This window comes from Dendropsophus ebraccatus, chromosome 6, assembly GCF_027789765.1.
Source record: "Dendropsophus ebraccatus isolate aDenEbr1 chromosome 6, aDenEbr1.pat, whole genome shotgun sequence".
NCBI lineage: Eukaryota > Metazoa > Chordata > Amphibia > Anura > Hylidae > Dendropsophus > Dendropsophus ebraccatus.
In genome coordinates, this window is record NC_091459.1 from 135,861,999 (window position 1) to 135,889,479 (window position 27,481).

Below are 27,481 nucleotides of genomic sequence, written 5' to 3' on the forward strand. Positions count from 1 at the left end.
GCAAATGCCCATAGAAAACCTCTACTACTAGACAAGACTGGAGAGAATACACTACTTCCTGCAGGACATCCGGTAGCTTCTATTAAAAAAATCTCAAGTCTTCCAGTATTTATCATCTGCCGTATGTATTGCAGGAAGTTTTGTATTCTCTCCAGTCTGGAGAGCAGGAGAGGTTTTCTATAGGAATTTGCTGCTGCTCTGGACAGTTCCTGACATGGACAGAGGTGGCAGCAGAGAGCACTGTGTCAGACTGGAAAGAATACACCACTTCCTGCAGGACATACAGCAGCTGATATGTACTGGAAGACTTGAGATTTTTTAATAGAAGTAAATTACAAATCTTTGGCCCTTTCTGTCACCATTTAATTTAAAATATATATTTTTTTTTGTGGGGCTGAACTACCCCTTTAAGTCCAGCATCTATATAGCCTAGCGCCCAATCTCCTCTATATCTTTCTAATGAGAGGCCCAGGGCCCTCCAATGTATAAAACATTAAAAACTCTGTCTCTTTCCTAGTTTCCTTCGCTAGCACCAGGGAGTGACCTGACAATCGCAGCCAAGCGCCTCTGGATGCCATCCCTGCAGGACTGACCGCTGGCTTGGCGCCCTGCCTGTCGCCTTGGCAGCCCTGGAGGTCTTTCTCTTTTTATATTCCGCCAGAGTCTAAGCAAATATTAGGGATTGGCTATTTATATTCTTTAGGAAATCTAAATGTAATATATTATATTATGCAATCTACAGTAATGGAGTGAAAGGGGTTAAATAATGCATTGCAATTTTTTTGCATTTAGGGACATTTTTCTATTTCAGTGCATTCTGTCTAGTTTAGCTGACAGCTTCCAATCCCATGCCAGGGACAGCAGCTCATCCAGGCATCCTGCTGTGTGACTCAGTGGAACACCCCCTGCCAGTCAGTCTCTTCTAGTCTCAGCCTCCTCCAGCCTCCAGACTCCTTGCAGCTTAGCATCAAGCACATTAGCCCAGCAGCCTGCACTGCGCATGCGCGCCTCCCAGACCGCATCAGGCTCCCAGGCTTGCTGTGCAGAGGCTGCAGCTCTATGCCTGCCAGTAAGTATATAAACCTTCTATATGTGATCTGTGACCGGGGGCAGAAGCGTTTCTCTTGCGTTTCTGTAGGTTGCATGCATGGCTGCTCCTCTTTGTCCTCTGCCTTGCCTTCTTCTTGCAATAATCCCTCGAAGCCTTTGCCTGCCTGCAGCTTATGTGCTCTTTGTTTTGCATGCTGTTTCTGTGTGTTGTAGGGAGATGCATTGCAGGGTGAGGGGAGCAAGTCCCCCAGTGTGCAGGGATTCCAGGCAGATAATGCAGCCCCCTCCCCTGGTTTAGAGACTGCCAGGCACTGTACTCTCTCCCCTCCTCCTGAAGCTGGTCACCAGATGAGGAGGAAGAGGGAGGAGAGTGCCCAGTACTGCTGCTATACAGGAGGATTCCTCCAACAGTGCCCAGTGCTGCTGCTATACAGGAGGATTCCTCCAACAGTGCCCAGTACTGCTGCTGCTATACAGGAGGATTCCTCCAACAGTGCCCAGTGCTGCTGCTGCTATACAGGAGGATTCCTCCAACAGTGCCCAGTGCTGCTGCTGCTATACAGGAGGATTCCTCCAACAGTGCCCAGTACTGCTGCTATACAGGAGGATTCCTCCAACAGTGCCCAGTGCTGCTGCTGCTATACAGGAGGATTCCTCCAACAGTGCCCAGTACTGCTGCTATACAGGAGGATTCCTCCAACAGTGCCCAGTGCTGCTGCTATACAGGAGGATTCCTCCAACAGTGCCCAGTGCTGCTGCTACTATACAGGAGGACCTCTCCAACAGTGCCCAGTGCTGCTACTATACAGGAGGACCTCTCCAACAGTGCCCAGTACTGCTGCTATACAGGAGGATTCCTCCAACAGTGCCCAGTACTGCTGCTATACAGGAGGATTCCTCCAACAGTGCCCAGTGCTGCTGCTGCTATACAGGAGGATTTCTCCAACAGTGCCCAGTGCTGCTGCTACTATACAGGAGGACCTCTCCAACAGTGCCCAGTGCTGCTGCTGCTATACAGGAGGATTCCTCCAACAGTGCCCAGTGCTGCTGCTATACAGGAGGATTCCTCCAACAGTGCCCAGTGCTGCTGCTATACAGGAGGACCTCTCCAACAGTGCCCAGTGCTGCTGCTATACAGGAGGATTCCTCCAACAGTGCCCAGTGCTGCTGCTATACAGGAGGATTCCTCCAACAGTGCCCAGTGCTGCTGCTACTATACAGGAGGATTCCTCCAACAGTGCCCAGTGCTGCTGCTATACAGGAGGATTCCTCCAACAGTGCCCAGTGCTGCTGCTACTATACAGGAGGACCTCTCCAACAGTGCCCAGTGCTGCTGCTACTATACAGGAGGATTCCTCCAACAGTGCCCAGTACTGCTGCTATACAGGAGGACCTCTCCAACAGTGCCCAGTGCTGCTGTCACCAGGGGAAACAGTCTGGGAAGCTGGAAGTGGGGTGAGATACTCTACAGCTGTGTGTGTGCATCGTGGTGGGATGGGGGCACTGCTTAGAGGGATAGGGGGGCACTGCTTAGAGGGATAGGGGGGCACTGCTTAGAGGGATGGGGAGCACTGCTTAGAGGGATGGGGGGCACTGCTTAGAGGGATGGGGGCACTGCTTAGAGGGATGGGGAGCACTGCTTAGAGGGATAGGGGGGCACTGCTTAGAGGGATAGGGGAGCACTGCTTAGAGGGGTGGGGGGCACTGCTTAGAGGGATAGGGGAGCACTGCTTAGAGGGATGGGGAGCACTGCTTATAGGGATAGAGGGGCACTGCTTATAGGGATGGGGAGCACTGCTTAGAGGGATGGGGAGCACTGCTTAGAGGGATGGGGGGCACTGCTTAGAGGGATGGGGGGCACTGCTTAGAGGGATGGGGAGCACTGCTTAGAGGGATGGGGAGCACTGCTTATAGGGATAGAGGGGCACTGCTTATAGGGATAGGGAGCACTGCTTAGAGGGGGAGGAGGCTGGGTTAGATTAGGGTCACAGAGGGCTGAATATAGGAAACAGCTGGAGAAATCTCTAATACAGTACATATATACATAGATGCATTAGATGGATAATAGAATGTAACAGATGCCTATAGACACATCTTATATAATATATATCCCCATATATCATATATAATACTCATATGTACAGTTTGTAAATCTTTTAAATTTGATAAGAAAACGTAGCTGACATGGAAGCCTTTGGGCTGATGAGGGGTGGCGTCACTGTGCCATGTGCGTGTGGCATCCCATGGGCTGTGAATGAGGATTCCCCATAAGCAGAATGGGCATAGTGGTGGTGGTGGGTTCTATAGACAGACAGGATGACATCACTGACATTGTTATTATTTATCATCTATACAGATATAAGAAGTAGCCATTCAGCTTGGTACATGTAGATTGTAGCAGCTCAGATTTGGGGAGGGTGCAGGGGTGTCCGGTGCCGGCCAGGCTCTAGGACTCCGCCACTCCAAGACGTGGGAACTTTAACACATAGCTTTTATTTGTTCGGATTAAAAACAAAGGTGCAAACAGACAGACACGTCGGGAACCTGTTTTGCACCAGGTCTGTGTGTTTGCACCTTTGTTTTTTAATCTGGACAAATAAAAGCTTTGTAATAAAATTCCCACGTCTTGGAGTCTTCCCCTATGGTAGATGGTATTTACCACCTGGTGTCACATCTGTAAGAAACCTCCAAATTGTATCATATTGTTTATAAATTGTAAATATTGCTGTTATTTATGGTTGCTGGATGTATTATTATTGTTATGTAGAATTATTATTATTATTATTATTATTATTGTTGTTGTTATGTGAATAGTTTATATCTTTGTATAGTTAGATTTTAGATAGATCTTTTTTATCTATCTATTTATCTATCTATTTAAGCGAAGAAAAAACGATCACAAATACGATCATAAGTAACGATTATCGTTCCATGGAAATGAGTGAACGTTTTCAGGTCTTTCGCAATAGCGGTCGTATGAGATTGTTAATCGTTAACGATTATGCGAATGATAATTGTCCGGTGGAATAGGGCCCTTAGGGGCCTATTCCTCGGAGCGATAATTGGCCCGATTTGGCCGATTATCGCTCCATGGAATAGAGAGAACGATCGCCCAATGATCGTGTTATCGGCTGATCGTTCATTTAGGTTCAAACCTAAAATCATCGTTCGCCACCCGCGCATTGCTATGTGGAATAGCGGGTGCGGCGGGCGACCGCCGATTTCACAAATATCATACATTACTTGTCCAAGCTGCAGGTCTTCTCCTCTTCCCGTTCCCGCGCTGCAGCATCAACTGTGAGCTGACAGAGAGCTCAGCCAATCACTTGCCTGGACCGCCGTGGCCAGTGATTGGCTGAGCAGTCTGTCAGTTCAGACAGGCCGCTCCGAAGCTTCTGCGGTGCGAGACCGGGAGGAGGAGAAGACCTTCGCCTGGACAGGTAATGTATAAAACAAGGGCTGCAAGGACATCGGTAACAATGTCCCTGCAGCCCTCGCTAAACGATTGTCGGGCCGTGGAATAGGACCAGTAAACGACCGCCGATCTAGCAGATCGGCGCTCGTTTACATCGTTGATCAGGCCCCCATCGGCCCATGGAATAGGACCCTTAAAGTCACAGTATATAACACTTATAGAGTCATGGGAAGCCCTTAAAAAGTTACTACTCTGGAGAGCCTTTTGTTGTTAGAACATACTACGCGGGTTGGGGTGAGGTGGACCCCCACCACCACATTCAGGGGACTCTGGCTTCTTACATATCACCCTGTGTAATGGAGAGTACACACGTACATGGTGTCAGCAACCGTCTGATTTATAACTTCATCCTGACATTTACTGCATAGAAGTCTTTTATAGGAAAAACCCTTTAATTTGTCAACGAAGGGAAAATAGTCATTTTCAGTGTGGTCACCCCCACGAATACCACCTTGTGGGCTCCCGGCAGCGGAGACCCTTCAATTAGCCGGACTCTGAGGAGCACGAGGCCAACCTTCCAGCTCCAGCAGCTGTTGTCCTATGGGCCTGTGCTGCCATTGGCATGTAGCTGCTATATCCCGGTGTGTAGGGCCGCAGCTTTACTATCTTCTCCTGTGTTTAATAACAAATGGGAGCGCTCCAGTCTCATTGTCTCCGCACAATTAGTGGTTTTGTGTTAGCGGAGGGAGGGGGGCTGACATGCCAGGCCTGACACACAGCTGCCCAGTGTACATTGTTCTGTGTGTGCCCTAACACATTCCTGCACACTGTGCCCCCAGCCATCTGCCGGATCAGTAGGCAAATATAGGGTCATCTGGACTTTTAGGGCCTTGCTGTTTGCATTGTAGAACAATGCAGTTATCTGACCCTATTGACTTAAAGGGTTTGTTTATCATTAAAAAAAAAAAAAATCTTTCTAACGGTGCCATAAAGTGCCAGAGATTTGTAATTTACGTATAGTAAAAAAAAACTCCAGTCTTCCAATACTTATCATCTGCTGCGTGTTCTGCAGGAAGTGGCGTATTCTGAGGTTTTCTAGGGGATTTGCCACTGCTCTGGACAGTTCTTGACATGGACAGAGGTGGCAGCAGAGAGCACTGTGTCAGACTGGAGAGAATACACTACTTCCTGTAGGGCATACAGCAGCTGATAAGTACTGGAAGACTAGAGGTTTTTTTAATAGAAGTGAATCACAAATATCTGGCACCAGTTGATTTGAAAGATTTTTTTATTTTTTTTTTGTCCCCATAATTTTATCCCCCTATAATGCATCTGCCTATGTCTGCAGTTCTGACAATCATACAAAGGTTACCCTATGAGGGGCTGTCCAGAACAGTCACACATGGTTATGTTCACACAGTTGACCTTTCCATGGGAAAAATCAAAGTGTTCCCTTTCAGTGCTACATTGATTATACATGATTTCAGAATCGGGCAGATTCCATTGAAAAAATATTTCATGCATTATTTTTATTTAGATTCTGGAGTAAAAATACTCAATATGAATGTTCCTTAAAGGGGTACTAAAGAGAATTTTTTTTTTAATCAACTGATGTCAGAAAGTTATACAGATTTGTAATTTACTTCTATTGAAAAAAATCAAGTCTTCCAGTACTTATCAGCTGCTGTAAGCCCTGCATGGAGTGTTGTATTTTTTTCAGTCTGACACCTCTGTCTATGTCAGGAATTGCCCAGAGCGGGAGAGGTTTTCTATAGGGATTTACTGCTACTCTGGACAGTTCCTGACATGGACAGCGATGGCAGCAGAGAGCACTGTGTCAGACTGGAGAGAATACACCACTTCCTGCAGGACATACAGCAGCTGATAAGTACTAAAAGGATTGAGATTTGTTAGCTAGAAGCAATTTAAAAATCTGCATAACTTTCTGACAGCAGTTGAGTTCCGGTGTACCCCTTTAGGGTACGTTCACACTTACCGGATCTGCAGCAGATTTCATTTAAATAACTGAACACAGCATCAAATCTGCACCATCAAATCTGCTGCGGATCCTGTAGGTGTGAACGCACCCTAAATGTTGTTGTGGGAGATGGGTATGGCCCTGTCGTTGTATGTGGAGGCCACCCGTTACCGCCTGTGGTTGTCTTTATATAGAACATGATGATGTACAGTCACAATATGTATAACCGATAATGAGCTATCAGTAACAACATCATCATATCAGGAGTTATAGATTCCGTATTGATCGCTCTTGTGGAGGTGGACTGAAGCTATGTGGATGTGAATAGCTATCGATTACATGGCGTCTGTCAGTCACCTGCAGCAGGGGGAGAGATGTGTAGGGCGAGATTCATGAGCAGATTACAAACCTTCATTGTGGTGGGGAAGGGGCCTGTCCTGTGCAGAATGAATAGAGATCCCTACAGATAATCCTGCTGTAGACAGTAGGGTGGTACACAACAATGGCCGCTTGTTTCTAGGAGAGAATTGCAGGAGGTAATGAACCATAAACCTGTATCTCCTGTATCCGGGTGACACAGGTTTATGGTTCACTGGATTTCATATCACATAATACTCTTCAAAGGAATACTAACTGTCTCAACTTAAAGGGGTACTCTGACAAAAAAAATATTTTCTTTCAAATCAACTGGTTTCAGAAAGTTGTATAGATTTGTAATTTACCTCTATTTAAAATTCTCAAGTCTTCCAGTACTTATCAGCTGCTGTATGTCCTGCAGGAAGTGGTGTATTCTTCCCAGTCTGACACAGTGCTCTCTGCTGCCACCTCTGTCCAGAGCAGAGAGGTTTTCTGTAGGGACTTGCTGCTGCTCTGGACAGAGCACTGCGTCAGACTGGAAAGAATACACCACTTCCTACAGCAGTTGATAAGTATTGGAAGACTGGAGATAGAAGTAAATTATATATTTACATAACTTTCTGACACCAGTTGATCTTAAATAAAAAATAAAATAAAATCTTCAAAGTACCCCTTTAAGTTTGCCATGCACTAGTCAGGCTGCTCTAGTGGTAGCTCCTCCCATCCAGAACAAAAGGGTCGGGTGGCTATAACCCATCACGCCTGACCCCTCTCTGAACATCTCAACTTCCTGATCTCTCTGTTCTCAAGGAGATAAGCCACCACCTGCTCAGCTTTTTCCCTTTTCCCCATGCATGTTCATTCGACTCCAGCATACACATGCATGGATTTTATATAACAGATCAGCTGACGCCATTTCTTCCATTGTCGATAGAGCACAATGGATAATACCCCCCAGGTGTGCCCCCAGCTATAGTAGCTGCCATATTGAATGTCACCCATCTCGCTCTGTTGCTGATCGTCAGGCTGAGTTGGTTTGTAGAATGACGACTTCTTGTCTGACCAGATCTGTGCTGCCCCCTAAGGGAATGGGGAACCAGTCTGGGAGGTGGTGCAGGATTTCTGGACTATAAGGCATTGATCAGATTATATAGCTTGGGAGCCTAGAGCGGCATATTCACGTGTTTGCTCTATAGAGATCAGCGCCGGGCTGTGATACATTGTGTAATTATTTCCCTCCGAACGCTCAGGAATATTTGATGTAGCTTAAGTAGCTGGCAGCATCCCCTCCGCTGACCCCGGATAAGAGAAATGCAACTTAAATAAACCTTTCCATGGCAGCCGCCTGGAGTGTAGCCATAGATGCTGCCGTACTGAATGGTGATCTTCATAGTATATTCCCCTTAAAGGGGTACACCGGTGAACATCTTTTTCTTTCAAATCAACTGATTTCAGACAGTTATATAGATTTGTAAACTACTTCTATTAAAAAATATCAAGTCTTCCAGTACTTATCAGCTGCTGTATGCCCTGCAGGAAGTGGTGTATTGTTTCCAGTCTGACACAGTGCTCTCTGCTGCCACCTCTGTCCGTGTCAGTACTGTCCAGAGCAGGAGAGGTTTTCTATGGGGATTTGCTACTGCTCTGGACAGTTCCTGACATGGACAGAGGTGGCAGCAGAGAGCACTGTGTCAGACTGGGAAGAACAAACCACTTTCTGCAGGGCATACAGCAGCTGTAAAATACTGGAAGTATTGGACTAGAGATTTTTAAATAGAAGTAAATTACAAATCAATATAACTTCCTGGGTTATGCAGGATAACAAAAAACACTGATACTTTCTTTCAAAAACAGTGACACCCTGTCCTCTGGTTGTGTGTGGTATTACAGTTAAGCTCCATTCACTTCAATGGAACTGAGCTGCAAAATCTGCACCCACTGAGGACAGGAGAGGTTCTGGTTCTAGATACAGGGATGTCAAAGTCAGGCCCTCCAGCCGTTCCAAAACTACAATGTCCAGGCATGATGGGAATTGTAGTTTTGAAACAGCTGGAGTAATTAGTAATTAGGTCTGTGTGAGTCAGGACACTTCCTGGTGGGGGGTGGAGGGGGGAAAGACAGGGAAGGGAGGCAGATAGGTGATTGACGCACATTACAGAGTTATATAACTTTGTAATGTGCTTCAATTACTTGTCCTTTAAGAGCATTGCTTTGGTGTAAGAGCTCCCTGTACTGGGTGGGAGGGGGAGTGGGGAGGGGCATGGTCTGCATAGCGGGGTCTACAGCCCTGTACTCTGACCCAGGAAGTCTCCCTCACCTTCCAAATCATAGCAGATCCACTTCGGGCTGGGGATTACATCAGGGGACAGGACTGTGGAGGTAATCGCTTCATAGCTGTAACCCATCTCTCCCCAGACAGAGAGTGCTGCTAAACTGTGCCCACATCTGTCCTGCTCAATACTTCATGCTCCTTGCAGTCTCTGTCAGCCCTTGTGTTTCCCATCCTCTTCATTCCTGCTATAATGTGCCTGCACTTACACTCAGCTATGCACACTGCTGCTATAATGTGCCTGCACTTACACTCAGCTATACACACTGCTGCTATAATGTGCCTGCACTTACACTCAGCTGTACACACTGCTGCTATAATGTGCCTGCACTTACACTCAGCTGTACACACTGCTGCTATAATGTGCCTGCACTTACACTCAGCTATACACACTGCTGCTATAATGTGCATGCACTTACACTCAGCTATACACACTGCTGCTATAATGTACCTGCACTTACACTCAGCTATACACACTGCTGCTATAATGTGCCTGCACTTACACTCAGCTATACACACTGCTGCTATAATGTGCCTGCACTTACACTCAGCTATACACACTGCTGCTATAATGTGCCTGCACTTACACTCAGCTATACACACTGCTGCTATAATGTGCCTGCAATTATACTTAGCCATTCACCCTGCGGTATAGAAAAGTTTTTGTCACTTTCCTCCTTCACAGCTCTGTGATTCTCACTTCCTGATTGGTCCATACATGAGTTTATTCTTATGATCAATGGGGAATATAGGAATAGGGACCCCCACCAATTGCTCATTGATGGAGTATTCTAAGGGTAGGGTCTGAGAATCACCTTTACTTGCTGGTAACCATCCATGATGCAATACATAAAATCACTTGGTATGCATGTATTGGGTACTTAAAGGGTTTGTTCAGCAAAAAAATAAATAAATTCTTTCAAATCAACTGGTGTCAAAAAGTGCCAGAGATTTGTAATTTACTTCTGTTATAAAATCTCAAGGCTAGTACTTATCAGCTGCTGTATGTCCTGCAGGAAGTGGTGTAGTCTTTCCAGTCTGAACAGCAGAAGAGGTTTTCTATGGGGATTTGCTACTGCACTGGACGGTTCCTCTCATGGACAGAGGTGGCAGCAGAGAGCACTGTGTCAGACTGGAAAGAATACACCACTTCCTGCAGGACATACAGCAGCTGTTAAGTACTGGAAGACTTGAGATTTTTTAATAGAAGTAAATTACAAATCTCTGGCACTTTCTGGCAACCGTTGATTTGAAATAAAAAATTTTGGGGTGAAGAACCCCTTTTAGAATGACGGCCACTACACTCTGGCTGGAAGAGGGGGTTCTGGGTAAATGTGTTACATAAAAGGTTTAAAGTATAGAGGACAGTCCCTTTAAATGTTCATGGTAATACCCCATAGAACAGCTGGATTGTGTGAGTGCTTTATTGTAGATGGACAATGTGAGCAAACCCAAGTCATGGCCGTTGTTCTCATGTACCTTACATAGAACCTCAAGGTCAGAGCTTTATAAAAGAAAAGCCTTGCGATTTTTTGAATAACAAGGACGTGTGTCAAAACAGAGAAAGCAGTAGAATCAATGAAGGACACAGATACAATAACCACGGACTCCAACCGAGATGTTCTGTGCTGTGTATGAGTGATTTCTATAGACAATGATCGTCAGTTATACAGGAAGGGTTTCTGATGAATGGAATGTAAAGTATATGTGTAAATACTGAGCGAAGAAAGGGAAATAGCAGTTCTCTATCTTACAGAATTATGAGTGCAGCTCTGAAGTACAATACAGTTTCTGTGAGATATAAGGGGTTATCTTATTATCTTAAAGGGGTACTCAAATCCTTTTTCTTTCAAATCAACTGGTTTCACAATGTTATATAGAATCATAATTTAATTCTATTTAAAAATCTTATGGCTTCCTATATTTATCAGCTTCTGTATGTCCTGCAGGAAGTAATGTATTCTTTCCAGGCTGACACAGTGCTCTCTGCTGCCACCTCTGTCCATGTTAGGAACTGTCCAGAGCAATAGCAAATCCCTATAGAAAACCTCTCCTGCTCAGGACAGTTCTTGACATGGACAGAGGGGGCAGCAGAGAGCACTGTATCAAACTGGAAAGTATACACCACTTCCTGCAGGACATACAGCAGCTAATAAGCATTGGAAGACTTGAGATTATTAAATAGAAGTACATTACTAATCTATATAACTTTCTAAAACCTGTTGCGTTGAAAGAAAAAGATTTTCGCTGGAGTACTCCTTTATAATCCGAAGTAATTAATAGGAGATAACTTAATGATCAGTAATATTCTAACTTTTCGGTCATGAGAATGGGGATAACATGTTCCCTGGAATAAATAGAGAACACACGCTACTTCTGTATTCAATGATGATGATTGGTATAGAAAATATATTTGCAACTCTGTCTCTGTGGAAACACCTCAGAGAATGCTGGGAAATTCCAGTTCTATGTGTTGAAGAATTATGAGTGCAGCTCTGGAGTATATGTTACAGGTTGCTGTGAGCTTGATAGTGTTGTACATGTATCACATCCAAATCTCCTCTTAATATATTATAGACCAGCCCTAGAAGATGCTTTAGGCCTCCCCAGAGAGCACTATAACCAATGGGCGACCATGTAGTATGTGATCCATTTTGTTTTCATAGAACAGGCATGTTCTATGGCCCACAATGCCATTATTTTTGGCCCGCCGAGTTGGTACGGATTGCCACTCAGACCACCTATATTATAATCTTTTAGGCCGCAGGCGGTTTTAAGCTTGCACCCTAGAAGTAAGTGAGCGGCGTCCCAGCGCATACTTCCAGTGGGGGCAGTAATGGGGCAGTAACTAACTAATGGGGATTTTTCTGGCGGCTGACTACTATATGGGACAATATTAGGAGGGCTAACTACTATAGGGAGCCCTATTGGGAGGGCTGGCTACTATATAGGGCACTATTTGGGGGGTTGGTTACCATATGGAAAAATATTGGCATGGCTGGCTACTATGTGCAACAGTATTGGGCGGCTGACGACTATATGGGGCACTATTGGGGGTGACTACTATATGGAGTACTATTGGGAGGGCTGACTGCTATGTGGGGCACTATTGGGAGGCTGACTGCTATGTGGGGCACTATTGGGAGGGCTGACTGCTATGTGGGGCTCTATTGGGAGGGCTGGCTACTATATGGAGCACCATTAGGAGGGCTGACTGCTATGTGGGGCTCAATTGGGAGGGCTGACTACTATATGGAGCACCATTAGGAGGGCTGACTGCTATGTGGGGCACTATTGGGAGGGCTGACTACTATGTGGGGCATTATTGGGAGGCTGACTACTATATAGGGCACTATTGGGGGCTGACTTCTATAAGGAGCACTATTGGGAGGCTGACTACTATATGGGGCACTATTGAGAGGGCTGACTACTAAGTGGGGCACTATTGGGAGGGCTGACTGCTATGTGGGGCACTATTGGGAGGCTGACTACTATGTGGGGCACTATTGGGAGGGCTGACTACTATGTGGGGCACTATTGGGAGCCTGACTACTATATGGGGCACTATTGGGAGGGCTGACTGCTATGTGGGGCACTATTGGGAGGGCTGACTACTATGTGGGGCACTATTGGGAGCCTGACCACTATATGGGGCAATATTGGGAGGGCTGACTGCTATGTGGGGCACTATTGGGAGCCTGACTGCTATGTTGGGCACTATTGGGAGGGCTGACGACTATATGGGGCACTATTGGGAGGGCTGACTACTATGTGGGGCACTATTGGGAGCCTGACTACTATATGGGGCACTATTGGGAGGGCTGACTACTATGTGGGGCACTATTGGGAGCCTGACTACTATATGGGGCACTATTGGGAGGGCTGACTACTATGTGGGGCACTATTGGGAGCCTGACTACTATATGGGGCACTATTGGGAGGGCTGACTACTATGTGGGGCATGCAATTGTGTCCAATTTTTAAATTTTTGTCCCGCTTTGTATCTGAATTTGACAATCCTGCTATAGAACTGTCACCTGCTTATCACACACCCTTTACTACCACCCCTATGGAGCATCATGCTGACTCTCTGAGCTAAATGGGCATTCTGATGTGGGAATCAGACACATACTATATAATATAATGACTACACACGTCTATGCTGTATTTTGTAGAATTATGAATGCAGCTCTGGAGTAGAATACAGGATTTCACTCCAGACAGTGTAAGACAATGAATGCAGTGCTAAACTAAACTATAGACTTGTTGCAATGGTTTAGTGTGTTAAGGATGGTATATACTGTGTTTGTGTGTGCTCTGTGTTACATAATATACAGTGTAACCTTCTTCTCCCAGATGTACAAATCCATTATGTAACATTGGGATATAGAGCCTGGGCTGTAGCCAGTGTTTCCCCTTACAGGCAGCCTCTGTATCCGCTTTCCCGTCACCCTGTAATCTCCGCCATGCTGCCTGCCTATAATGTGGGTGTCAGTAACCATTCCTCTGCTACCTAGGAGAATAATAGTAAGGTTACCGCACGCCCCGCTGTCGCTGGAAGTTACATAATGTTCCATCAGAGACATGAAGCTCTTCCCCTAGGAGACCCTGCTGATCCCTATGGGATGTGAGGAACATAGAAAACTGAGCTGACTTCAGATGCATGCCAAGGTGTATCTCCATCCTACGGATTTATAATATATCCCACCGCTCTGACCCTGATTCTCAGTCACTATGGCTGCTCTCCTCATAGAGTTCAGTGTATAGGTGGCTGTGTATGATGACTGCTAAGCATGGCCGATTGTATTAAATGGGTTGGACACCATCGAGATGGGGGTGAGGGTCTTCTTCAGGACCCCTCTCAAGAGCACTGAAGCTATCCCTGTATTTGTTTCTAGAATCAATGCAATGTTGTACTAGTATGTGTACTGTACATAGCAGATATAATACCAGGGATACTAGTATATGTACATAGCTGATATAATACCAGGGATACTAGTATATGTACATAGCTGATATACCAGGGATACTAGTATATGTACATAGCTGATATAATACCAGGGATACTAGTATATGTACATAGCTGATATAATACCAGGGATACTAGTATATGTACATAGCTGATATAATACCAGGGATACTAGTATATGTACATAGCTGATATACCAGGGATACTAGTATATGTACATAGCTGATATACCAGGGATACTAGTATATGTACATAGCTGATATAATACTATTATATACCAGGGATACTAGTATATGTACATAGCTGATATACCAGGGATACTAGTATATGTACATAGCTGATATAATACTATTATATACCAGGGATACTAGTATATGTACATAGCTGATATAATACCAGGGATACTAGTATATGTACATAGCTGATATACCAGGGATACTAGTATATGTACATAGCTGATATAATACCAGGGATACTAGTATATGTACATAGCTGATATAATACTATTATATACCAGGGATACTAGTATATGTACATAGCTGATATACCAGGGATACTAGTATATGTACATAGCTGATATACCAGGGATACTAGTATATGTACATAGCTGATATAATACTATTATATACCAGGGATACTAGTATATGTACATAGCTGATATAATACCAGGGATACTAGTATATGTACATAGCTGATATAATACCAGGGATACTAGTATATGTACATAGCTGATATAATACTATTATATACCAGGGATACTAGTATATGTACATAGCTGATATAATACTATTATATACCAGGGATACTAGTATATGTACATAGCTGGTATACCAGGGATACTAGTATATGTACATAGCTGATATAATACCAGGGATACTAGTATATGTACATAGCTGATATAATACTATTATATACCAGGGATACTAGTATATGTACATAGCTGATATACCAGGGATACTAGTATATGTACATAGCTGATATAATACCAGGGATACTAGTATATGTACATAGCTGATATAATACTATTATATACCAGGGATACTAGTATATGTACATAGCTGATATAATACTATAATATACCAGGGATACTAGTATATGCACATAGCTGATATACCAGGGATACTAGTATATGTACATAGCTGATATACCAGGGATACTAGTATATGTACATAGCTGATATAATAGCAGAATATATAATACCAGGGATAGTATTATATATATTTACATAGCTGATGTAATACTATTATATATACCAGGGATACTAGTACATGCATATAGCTGATATAATACTATAATATATACCAGGGATACAAGTATATGTACATAGCTGATATAATACTATTATATATACCAGGTATACTAGTACATGCACATAGCTGATGTAATACTATTATATATACCAGGGATACTAGTATATGTACATAGCAGATATAATACTAGCATATATACCAGGGATACTAGTATATGTACATAGCTGGTATCATACTGTAGAATATATAATACCAGGGATACATGTATATGCATATAGCTGATATAATACTAGAATATATAATACCAGTGATACTAGTATATGTACATAGCTGATATAATACCAGGGATACTATTATATGTACATAGCTGATATACCAGGGATACTAGTATATGTACATAGCTGATATACCAGGGATACTAGTATATGCATATAGCAGATATAATACTAGCATATATACCAGGGATACTAGTATATGTACATAGCAGATATACCAGGGATACTAGTATATGTACATAGCAGATATACCAGGGATACTAGTATATGTACATAGCTGATATACCAGGGATACTAGTATATGTACATAGCAGATATAATACTAGCATATATACCAGGGATACTAGTATATGCACATAGCAGATATAATACTAGCATATATACCAGGGATACTAGTATATGTACATAGCTGGTATCATACTGTAGAATATAGAATTCCAGGGCAGCAGCATTATAGATTGTATACAGTATATGTAGAGTGTATCTGTACTTATACCTTTTATATAAATGTCTATTAAACATGTTTTTTCCTCTTTTTTTGCCTTCAGACTAACCTGCCATGACTACAGCAAGATACCGGCCTACGTGGGATTTGGCTTTAGACCCACTGGTTTCCTGCAAACTTTGCCTTGGAGAGTATCCAGTGGAACAAATGACCACGATATCACAATGCCAATGCATTTTCTGTACACTGGTATGCCTAGATTTCCTTGCATTATTTCTATATAGTGAATGCACTCATTTTAACAATGGCTTATCTACATAGTCCAAGGTGTAGAATAACATCCAGCTCTTAGTGGTTTTCCAGGATTTATAAATAACATCACATGACCCTAAAATTCAGGAGTAATAAACTGTTCTAATATACCTACTGTAGCTTATTTTCCCACTGCTGCTCCTTGGTTCTTCTCCACACAAGCCGGTGTCCTGGCCGCTCGCAGCACTTACTTCTTGCTGCTGTGTAATGACATAGTGAATGTGAGTGTGCAGAGAGAACATTCTAGCACTGAGGTAGAAATGAGTTACAGTCCTGTGTTCTGTCCTGGTCTCTCTGTTACTAGAGACACACTGAACCCAACAACAGCCAGTGGACAGCAGGAAGTGGGGAAGTGAGACACCTTGTGGCCAAGACTTTAGAGCTAATCATTTTTGGGAAATTGGTTTACAAATCAAGTAGGCGATCACTTGGAGGAATGTTGTATTAAATGATAGTGGTCCTCTAAAGTGTAACTGTTTTCACTTTATTTTTAGTACAAGTGATTTTAAAAAACTCTGTAATAAGTTTTATTGAAGGAGAAGTCCAGCGAAAAATGTTATTAACGTATTTTATTGCCCCCCAAAAATTATACAAATCACCAATATACACTTATTATGGAAAATGCTTATAAACTGCTTTTTTCCCTGCACTTACTACTGCATCAAGGCTTCACTTACTGGATAACATGGTGATGTCAGTTCCTGAATAACATGGTGATGTCACTTCCTGGATAACATGGTGATGTCACTTCCTGGATAACATGGTGATGTCAGTTCCTGGATAACATGGTGATGTCACTTCCTGGATAACATGGTGATGTCACTTCCTGGATAACATGGTGATGTCACTTCCTGGATAACATGGTAATGTCACTTCCTGGATAACATGGTAATGTCACTTCCTGGATAAAATGGTGATGTCACTTCCTGGATAACATGGGGATGTCACTTCCTGGATAAAATAGTGATGTCACAACCCGACTCCCAGAGTTGTGCGGGCTGTGGCTGCTGGAGAGGATGATGGCAGAGGGATGCTCAGTGTCCCTCCAGTGCCCTGTGTCCCTCAGTGTCCTCTCTGCCATCATCCTCTCCAGCAGCCACAGCCCTCATAGCCCTGGGAGTCGGGTCGTGACATCACCATGTTATCCAGGAAGTGACATCACCATTTTATCCAGGAAGTGACATCACCATGTTATTCAGGAAGTGACATCACCATGTTATCCAGGAAGTGAAGCCTTGATGCAGTAGTAAGTGCAGGGAGAAAAGCACTTTATGAGCATTTCCCATATAAAGTGTATATTGGTCATTTGTATAACTTTTGGGGGGCAATACAATACTTTAATAGAAATTTTTGCCGGACTTCTCCTTTAAGCAAAAGAGTTCCTATTTTACTCAAAAGCTGTTTTCCCATCCTCCCCCCTTACTTCTTATCTGTTCATTATCAGGCAAAGCTGTCTTCATTACAGAGCAGCAAAGTGAATATGGGTTCTGCTGTGTCCATTATAACCTATGGAGGGGGAGGGGCCGAGGGGGATGAATGAGCAGGAAGAGGACAGAGCCAGCCCGTGCAGTTTGGAGACTGTGTGTCTGAGCAGATAAAACACTGGATTCACAGGTCAAACTGATCAGTGCTGGTCTGGGAACTTCTTTAGATAAGATTGCAGGATGATGCGTTGTGCTCTCTGCTATACACAAGCTGTTTGCCTCCTTTCCGTGCTCCCTCGCCCTCCTCGACCCCTCCCCTCTCCATAGACCATAATGGGCACAGATAAGTGAGGGGGGGGGGCTGCAAAAGAGCTTTTTTAGTGCAGAAGAAAACTCTTTTGCGTAATAAAACCGATTACAGAGTTACTTAACATCACTTGTACTATTTATTTCTGCAAATGAAATTTAAATGACAGCTACACTTTAAGCATCAGTGGATAGGGACAGGGGAAAAGATGAAATTACAATGATATACATATTGCAAAGTTTTAAATTCTTATATAGGAATTATATAAGGAAATTCAAGAAATTGTCCTTAGTCTAGTGCAGGGATGGGGAACTTTGGCTCTCCAGCTGTTGCAAAACTACAACTCCCATCATGCCAGAACAGCCAAAGCTTTAGCTTTGGCTGTCCAGGCATGATGGGAGTTGTAGTTTTGCAGCAGCTGGAGAGCCAAGGTTCCCTACCCCTGGGCTAGAATCACACTTGCCTTTTTCATGCAGTTTTTTGCTTGTTTTTTTGGATAAAGGGAAGAACAGATCAAAGAAACCTGTCTGTGCTGCAGTATGTGAAGCGTTGCACTGTTGCAGCTTTGTTCCGTTCCCTTAGGGACCCCTCTAATCTTGTGTGATATGGATGGATCGCCTTTGTTCTGAGCGTATTGTGCTATTTAAGAAATAACAGATTCTGCTTTATTGACCCTGCTTGCTTTGTAGTAGTACAGTATGTAGTACTTGTATACAGCCAGACGTGTTTCTTGCTTCTTACTTCTTCAAGCATTGGGAATAAGCGCTGCGCTGTACATCAGATGTTTCTTAGATGTGATTTAAAGGAGTAGTCCAACATTTTTTTCCCTTTCAAATCAAGTGGTGACAGAGATTTGTAATTTACTTCTAATAAAAAAATCTCAAGTCTTCCACTACTTATCAGCTGCTGTATGTCCTGCAAGAAGGGATGTATTCTTTTCAGTCTGGAAAGCAGGAGAGGTTTTCTACGGGGATTTGCTGCAGCTCTGGACAGTTCCTGACATGGCCAGAGGTGGCAGCAGAGAGCAGTGTGTCAAAATGGAGAGAATACACCACTTCCTGCAGGACATACAGCAGCTGATAAGTACTGGAAGACTGGAGATTTTTGAATAGAAGTAAAATACATATCTCTGGCACTTTCTGGCAGCAGTTGATTTGAAAGAAAAAACGATTTTTGTGAACTACCCCTTTAATGTTTCTGTAATCTTGTTGCTCTGATGAAGAAAACAACTCTATTTGAAAGCCTGCGGTTGCCAAAGACCTTGCCTAAAGGAGGGAGTCGGCCGTCTTGCATTTGCGTGACGCATTTCTCTGTGGGTTTCCAGGGGATCTAGTTCATCTAGACCAGGGATAGGGAACGTTTGGCCCTCCAGCTGTTGCAAAACTACAATTCCCATCATGCAAGGATAGCCAAAGCGAAGCTTTGGCTGTCCTTGCATGATGGGAATTGTAGTTTTGCACCAGCTCCAGGGCCCTTGTGCTGTAATTGTATTGTTATTTGATGTTGTTGTGGTGTCTTACCCATAACATATTACTTATTGCCTCTTACATTCATCCCTCACCTTCTCCTGTCATGCATCATTGCTCATCCTTCACTTCTAGCTCCTGTGTTATTTTTGCCCTTTGATTTTTCATATTCATATGATGCAAGCCCCGCTGTACTGGTGTAACAAGGTGGCGGCGTATAATCCGTCATAGTCATTGCAGCGGAGATGAGTGTGCGACCGTCTGTAGAGTGCTGATAACCGTACATGCCATATATATATATATATATATATATATATATATATATATATATATATATATATATATTTATTCTGAGAGGGAGTGATAACTTTGTAGAAAATGACATGTAGCTCTTATGTAAAGAAGTAGAGAAAAGAGATTTAAATTATGAAAAAAAGTTTCCAAAAAGTTTGAGAAACATTTCTGATAATATTGTATTCATAGAATAGACGTTAAAGGGGTACTCCATCTTTTTTTTTTTTTTTTAAATCAACTCGTGCCAAATACAGATTTGTAAATTACTATTTAGAAATCTCAAGTTTTCCAGTACTTTATCAGCTGCAGGAAGTGGTGTATTCTTTCCAGGCTGGCACAGTGCTCTCTGCTGCCACCTCTGTCCATGTCACGAACTGTCCAGAGCAGTGGCAAATCCCCTGTCTCTAGAAGAGTGTCAGCTTAGGTGGTCCAGTTAATGATTGTGTTTTTCCATGTTTAATATGAGCACAACTGGATCACGTCCGATCGTTCAGCATTTGATTATCGGTGGTCGAAGACGTTAGATGCAGCCCTAGGGAGTCTGGGAAAACATGGATACAGCCATAAGCTTATAACATGCCTGGGTCGCGCTTGTCTCTAATAGTAGCGTGTTTTATATGAATGTGGCTTCTGATCATTAAAGTTAAAGGAGGGGGGGGGATAAAAGAAATAGCGTGTTCTTACCTCTCCCGCTCCAGCGCTGGTGGCTGCGTACCGCTGCTCCATTCCCCAGCTCCGCCTCCTGGTCTGAGCACGGGCCCGGGTTGTGATGTGTGCAGCCAGTCAGCGGCTGAGGTGGGACCCCGCTATGGCTGCTGACTGGCTGAGCGGACTGCACACGTCACGACCCGAGTCCCCAGGAAGCAGCTGGCGGCCACCAGCGCGGGAGTGGTAAGAACACGCTATTTCTTTTATCCTTCCCCACTCCAGCACTTAAAAAATTAGATTTGCCCAGACTTCTCCTTTAAACATGGTGTATAAAGTTTCTCCTGGACCTGAATGTCTCGGATATCCATGACTTTCCTCTTCCTGGATTCTTACTAATGTGACTTCTGACATCTCTAAAAATGCTCAAAATGGGAAGAAAAAACAAATCCCAGTCTTTGTGCGGCGTGCACCTGGAGGGGATCTGGGGGAGGAAGTACAGTATGTAAAACCTACAAAACTAGGATGTGAAGAGCAAACCTGGGCTCCATAATAAGAGGAAACAAAGCTGCACATGGTGTAATAGTCGTAATATGACTAATCCTAGCTAGTCTGTGGGCGAGGGGGCATAAACCTGCACAACTACCGTATATTGTCATGAAAACTAACGCTGAGATCTGGTGAAAACACAATTCACCATAATGAGTTCAGGAAACAAAGGAAAGATGAGAGTGCGGAGAATCCCATTGTGTTCTACACAGGAGCCCAGATTGCATTGACAGATGTATTGTGTCAGGTTCAGCGTGGAATGACCTTTGCCCCTTCCTTTATTTCTGGTAAATGTTTCAGCCCTATATGAGTCACATCTCTTAGAAATAGACGACTATGAATAATTACGGGTTCATATAAAATAACCTGATCTATTGATCTCAGACCATGCGGGAGTCTATGCATCAGTATTTTTTTCCATAGTCTTCCACAATTTCATCTATTCTCTTTTTCTCAGGAACATAGGCCTTCAATGAAAAGCAATGACATAGTTATTTGGAGTGCAGACTTGTGAGCTATGCTTATACCTGAGGGACCCTATGACCTGTCTGTAACATAAGAACATTAGGGTTAGGTATGGGATTTGTACAAGTATGATGTCATATGATATTTCCAGTATTGTTGTAATCCTATACAGAGATATGTTACTATAAGAATATATATTACCTCCTTGGGGGAGGAGAAGCTTGTAAAAAGTCTTAAGCTCCGCCCCCGAGGAGCTCTAGATAGTCTTAACAGGATTTCCAGCTTTTGATACAGAAAGTAATATGTAAAAAAAAAAAAGTTAATATTTTTAAATATACCTTGTATAATAATTGTTTAGTGTTTTCCGGATATCTGCTGACAGTAAAGAAGGATAAATATTTATAAATCTATACTGATCCCTTGGGGGCATAATAGTGGGCAGAAGAGCCATCTGTTGCATTGACAACACTTTATTTTTATGAGCATCTTTAAAGTTTCATTTCTTCTTCGGCATTGTGGGATAATAAGAACCCCATGTAGCTCCCCCAGCAATAACACATGTACGGTCCTGGCTCTGTGCCCTCCATTATCATCTGCACATTTTCAGGAAACTTGTTGCAAGAAAGAGGTATTCCAAGCAGCTTTCTCTTCTCATGAGTTATAATATAGATAGATAGACAGATAGATAGGATATTGATAGATAGATAGATAGATAGATAGATAGATAGATAGATAGATAGGAAATAGATAGATAGATAGATAGATAGACAGATAGATAGATGATAGATAGATAGATAGGAGATAGATAGATAGGAGATAGATAGATAGGAGATAGATAGATAGGAGATAGATAGGAGATAGGTAAATAATAGATAGGAGATAGATAGATAGATAGATAGATAGATAGATAGATAGATAGATAGAAAATAGATAGGAGATAGATAAATAATAGATAGGAGATAGATAGATAGATAGGAGATAGATAGATAGATAGATAGATAGGAGATAGATAGATAGATAGATAGGAGATAGATAGATAGGAGATAGATAGATAGATAGATAGATAGATAGATAGATAGGAGATAGATAGATAGATAGATAGATAGATAGATAGATAGATAGATAGATAGATAGATAGAAAATAGATAGGAGATAGATAAATAATAGATAGGAGATAGATAGATAGATAGGAGATAGATAGATAGATAGATAGGAGATAGATAGATAGATAGATAGATAGATAGATAGATAGGAGATAGATAGATAGATAGATAGATAGATAGATAGGAGATAGATAGATAGATAGATAGATAGATAGATAGATAGATAGATAGGAGATAGATAGATAGATAGATAGATAGATAGGAGATAGATAGATAGATAGATAGATAGATAGATAGGAGATAGATAGATAGATAGATAGATAGATAGATAGATAGATAGATAGATAGATAGATGATTTATGGAACACTATAATAATGTGGCCACAGTGTTTTATTAATAAATAATATAAATTATAATAAACATTAACTAATACTTAAACAATAATACCTATAAATTAAACCATAATAATACAGACCAGAAATCCACCTAGCAATAAATCTGAGGAAGGAACCCTCATAGGAAGCATAGAATGGTAAAGTCCTTAAAAATAAAAGGAAAAGGCTTTTTTTAATTTTTTTTTTTTTTAAGGTAAAACTGACACCTTCAAGGTAGATCTGTCGACTTAAAGGAGACCTGTCACCACTCCTAACCTGTCTGATTTAGAAAATACCTGCAATTCCCAAGAAATAACCGTTCTGGATCACCTGTTCTTATAGCTGTGTGATGTGCCGTCCCTCCGTTATTCTTACTAGAAATGTATGAGTCAATAACCAACTGGGTGTTACTATTCGGGGGGGCGTGTCCCTCTACTGTGTGACACTATCCAATCAGAGCTGCACTGTGTAGTGAAACGCCCCCATCTGGTAACACCCAGTTGGTTATATAGTCATACATTTCTAGTAAAAAAAAAAAATGACAAGAACATAGAGCTATAAGAATAGGTGATCCAGAATTGTTAGTTCATGGAGTATACAAGGATTAACTAAAACAGACAGGTCCGGAGTGATCACAGGTTCCCTTTAAAAGAAATTATCAACTAATACTCAATGCAGCTCCTAAATTTGTGTACTTCTTGGGGAAAGGGAGGGGGGGGCACTTCAGCAGGGAATCGGCCTCCAGCACATAGTTAACCCCTTCAGGACTATGAAAGAGACTACAAAATAAGCACTTAGTACCTAATGACCACTAATAGAAGAAAAAGGGAGGGGTGAGGAGTAGTCCCAGTAATCCCACTATAACCACAACCTGCATTATTACCACTGCTGTCCATGATGTAGCATAGAGGCTCAGGGGCCCCGGGTGCAGCTGCGGCCTCTATAGCTATTCTACAGATAGAACCATGCAGTTGTGATAACATTTGACAAGAACAGACTGGGTATTGTTCTATGACTGACAAGGTAGCGTCTGTAGGAGCGCCATCTTCCTTCAGACTGTTCAGAAATTCTGATGGCATAGTAGGATTGTTCAGCATACAGAATCTGGCAGCGCCTCTCAATCATTGGGCATCATCTGGCAGATGTCAGCTCACTTATTGCGGCAATTACCGCCTGAAATAATCGCTTCTTGTATAGGAGCCAGTTGTTAGTTTGTTTTTTTTCTTGCAGGAAATCCCTGATGTTGTATTCTTTTCTCAGCAGGACACCTGCACACAGCTAGAATAGAAATACCGGGACGCCATAGCATGCTTTAAAGGGGTTTTGCACCATTTTTCTTTCAAATCAACTGGTGCCAGAGCATTGTAGTTTACTTTGATTAAAAAAATCTAAGTATTACAGTACTTATCAACTGCTGTATGTCCTGCAGGAAGTGGTATATTCTCTCCAGTCTGACACAGTGCTCTCCGCTGCCACCTCTGTCCATGTCAGGAACTGTCCAGAGCAGCAGCAAATCCTCATAGAAAACCTCTCCTGTTCTCCAGGACATGCAGCACTGGAGAAGTAAATTACAAATCTCTGGCACTTTCTGGCACCAGTTGATTTGAAAGAATTTTTTTTTTGTTGAACAACCCCTTTAAAGAGTATGTGTCATCAGAATTTTTTTTTTTCCATTTTGCTATCTGTATTATGAAATAATCCTGACATATTGTAGTTTTACTTCTCACCATTGGGCTAATAAACTAATTGGAGACTTTCTGTTCTGTCTGTGGTGATTAAAGGGGTACTCCGGCTAAATGTTTTTTGTTTTTTTTTAAATCAGCTGGTATCAAAAAGTTTTTTTTTTTTAATTTTAAAGATTTTTAATATATTTCTACTTTAAAACTCCAGTCTTCCAGTACTCATCAGCTGCTGTATGTCCTGCAGGAAGTGGTGTATTCTTTCCATTCTGACACAGTGCTCTCTGCTGCCACCTCTGTCCATGTCAGGAACTGTCCAGAAGAGCAGCAAATCACCTTTCCTGCTCTGGACAGTTCCTGACACGGACAGAGGTGGCAGCAGAGAGCACTGTGTCAGACTGGAGAGAATACATCACTTCCTGCAGGACAAACAGCAGCTGATAAGTATTTAGTTAATTACCAATCTATATAACTTTCTGAAACCAGCTGATTTTAAAGAATTTTTTTCTGCCAGAGTACCCCTTTAAAGGAGATTGCTTTAAAGTGATCTGTATAGCTTTGCAGCGTCATGTGACACCAGTAGATAGAGGAGACAATAGCATCTCAAGGGGACAAACTATGTCTATTATCGTCTATGTCCATGATGCTTGCTGTAAACCATGTCACTAAATGCTGTTAAAAACAGCTCAGGCAAGATGGCCGCCCCCATAACAATGTAAAAACAGTGAAATAAAAAAAATTACAGTCAGAAAATAGAAACAGATTAGAATAAAATTTTTAATATCGGGCACATTCCCTTTAAAGACCAGCTGTACTAAATTGAAAATAGATGATTTTGAAAAGAAAGGGACCCCGAGCAACATAATCTCTTTGGTAAAATGGCCAAGTGCTTTTTACTTCTTAAAGGGAGCTGTCACATGGAAAAGGCCATCAGTTTTGCCTTCATCCTGTAAAAGAGCAGGAGGAGCTGAGCAGATTGATATATAATTTCATGGTAAAAGATTCAGTATAATTTGTCATTTGTTGATCTGTATCTCAGGAGTCCAGTGGGCGTTTACTTACAGATATAACTGTCAATCACTGATCAGTTCCACCCACCTAGCTGGTATTTAAATCAATAAATTCCAATTTATACTGAATCTTTTCCCACAAAGCTATATATCAATCTGCTCGGCTCCTCCTTCTCTATAGCTTGATAGGACTGCTTTTTCAATGTGTCAGGATCCCTTTAAATTGACAATATGCAGCCTGTATGGGTAGTTTTCTATAGAATCTGTAAGAGAAGCAAATTTCCTGCTTATTCAGCTGGATCACTCAGCAGAGGAAACAACTAAGCAGCGCACGCTGACTGCATACTAATCCGCACCTCCCTGGCAACCCTCTCCACCATGTCAGCCCTCTCCCTGGCACAGCGCTCCTCTGCTGCCTGGCATGCCAGCCGGGCTGATAACCAGGGTAAACAGGCCGCTTCCCAGGGCTAATGGTCCAATGCAGGAAGATTTTCCTATTCCCAGCGCACGTTTGCAGGGGGAAGGGACGTTGGCGTTGCTGCTTGCATGGTATTTGACCGTTTTTCAGGCTTTGCTGGTTACACCTGCCAGGATTCCTGCAGCTACTGTAAAACCTCATAGATTGGATGTGTCGTGATGAATTTGTCCCCATGTATGTCGGGATCTATTGTAGGCTAACCGGCAATTGCCATGTCTTATTGGTAGCTGACTAACATTAGTTGACTTCAGTCTAGCCTCTTATTGCCTGGTCTTATGCTGCGTTTACACGGAGCCATAATTCGCCCGATCGTACGATTAACAGTATCGAAAGAGCGATGTTGTTTTTTTTTTTAGAACGATCAGCGTTTAGACGGAACGATATATTGTACGAAAAAATCGTTTTGCGATCGCTTAAGCCTATCTCGCACATAATTAAAATCGGTGAACGACTGTTTACACGGAACGTTCAGCGAATTTTTAGAGAACGACGAACAACCGTTTAAGAACGTTGTAAGATCAAAATGAATGATTTCTCACTCGTCGTTTGATCGTTCGCTGCGTTTACACGTACATTTATCTTTCTAATTTGATCGTTATCGTGCAAATTCGCACGATATTCGTAATTCATAATACAGATCTATCAGATTAATATTCTACAGTCGGTAAGATTATGTGTACCTTAAAGGGGTACTCCAGAAAAAAAATCTTTAATATATCACTCGTGTCAGAAAGGTATATAGAGTTTTAATTTACTTCTATTTAAAAATCTCCAGTCTTCCAGTATGTATCAGCTGCTGAATGTCCTGCAGGAAGTGGTGTAGTCTTTCCATTCTGACACAGTGCTCTCTGCTGTCCATGTCAGGAACTACCCAGAACAGTAGACAATCCCCATAGAAAACCTCTCCTGTTCTGAACAGTTCCTGACATGGACAGAGGTGGCAGCAGAGAGCATTGTGTCAGACTGGAGAGACTACACCACTTCCTGCAAGACATGCAGTAGCTGATAAGTACTGGAAGATTAAAGATTTTTAAATAGAAGTAAATTAGAAATCTGTATAAGTTTTTGACATCAGTTGGTTTGAAAGATTTTTTTTAAATTCAGATCCCTACCAATTTTTTAAGCCTAAATGTAATTTCTGGTGACTTTTCTGAATAAGCTGCCATGTGTGTATACATGAGAAACAGCCCTATATCTCCCCTATATCTGGCCATCATATATCTTTATATATGGCATTTTCTGCAGATTTCTGGTCCTCAGGCCTAGGCTAGGTTCACACTATGTAAAAATGACGGCTCTCTTTCCT

General features: G+C 42.5%; 1 protein-coding gene across 2 annotated transcripts in view; it reads left to right on the plus strand.

The window, feature by feature from the left end:
* The first annotated feature begins 987 nt into the window (after positions 1–987).
* Positions 988–27,481, plus strand: part of RNF144A (ring finger protein 144A) — a 38,978-nt gene continuing 12,484 nt past the window's right edge. Inside the window, exons 1-2 of one of the 2 annotated variants that reach the window (XM_069973068.1) lie at positions 988–1,069; positions 16,172–16,317. In XM_069973068.1, coding sequence (XP_069829169.1) covers positions 16,183–16,317 — 135 coding nt within the window. In that variant the 5' untranslated portion in view covers positions 988–1,069; positions 16,172–16,182. Of the gene's footprint in view, positions 1,070–2,415; positions 2,506–16,171; positions 16,318–27,481 lie in introns of those variants that run through there. The other variant, XM_069973069.1, reaches the window with a different exon arrangement.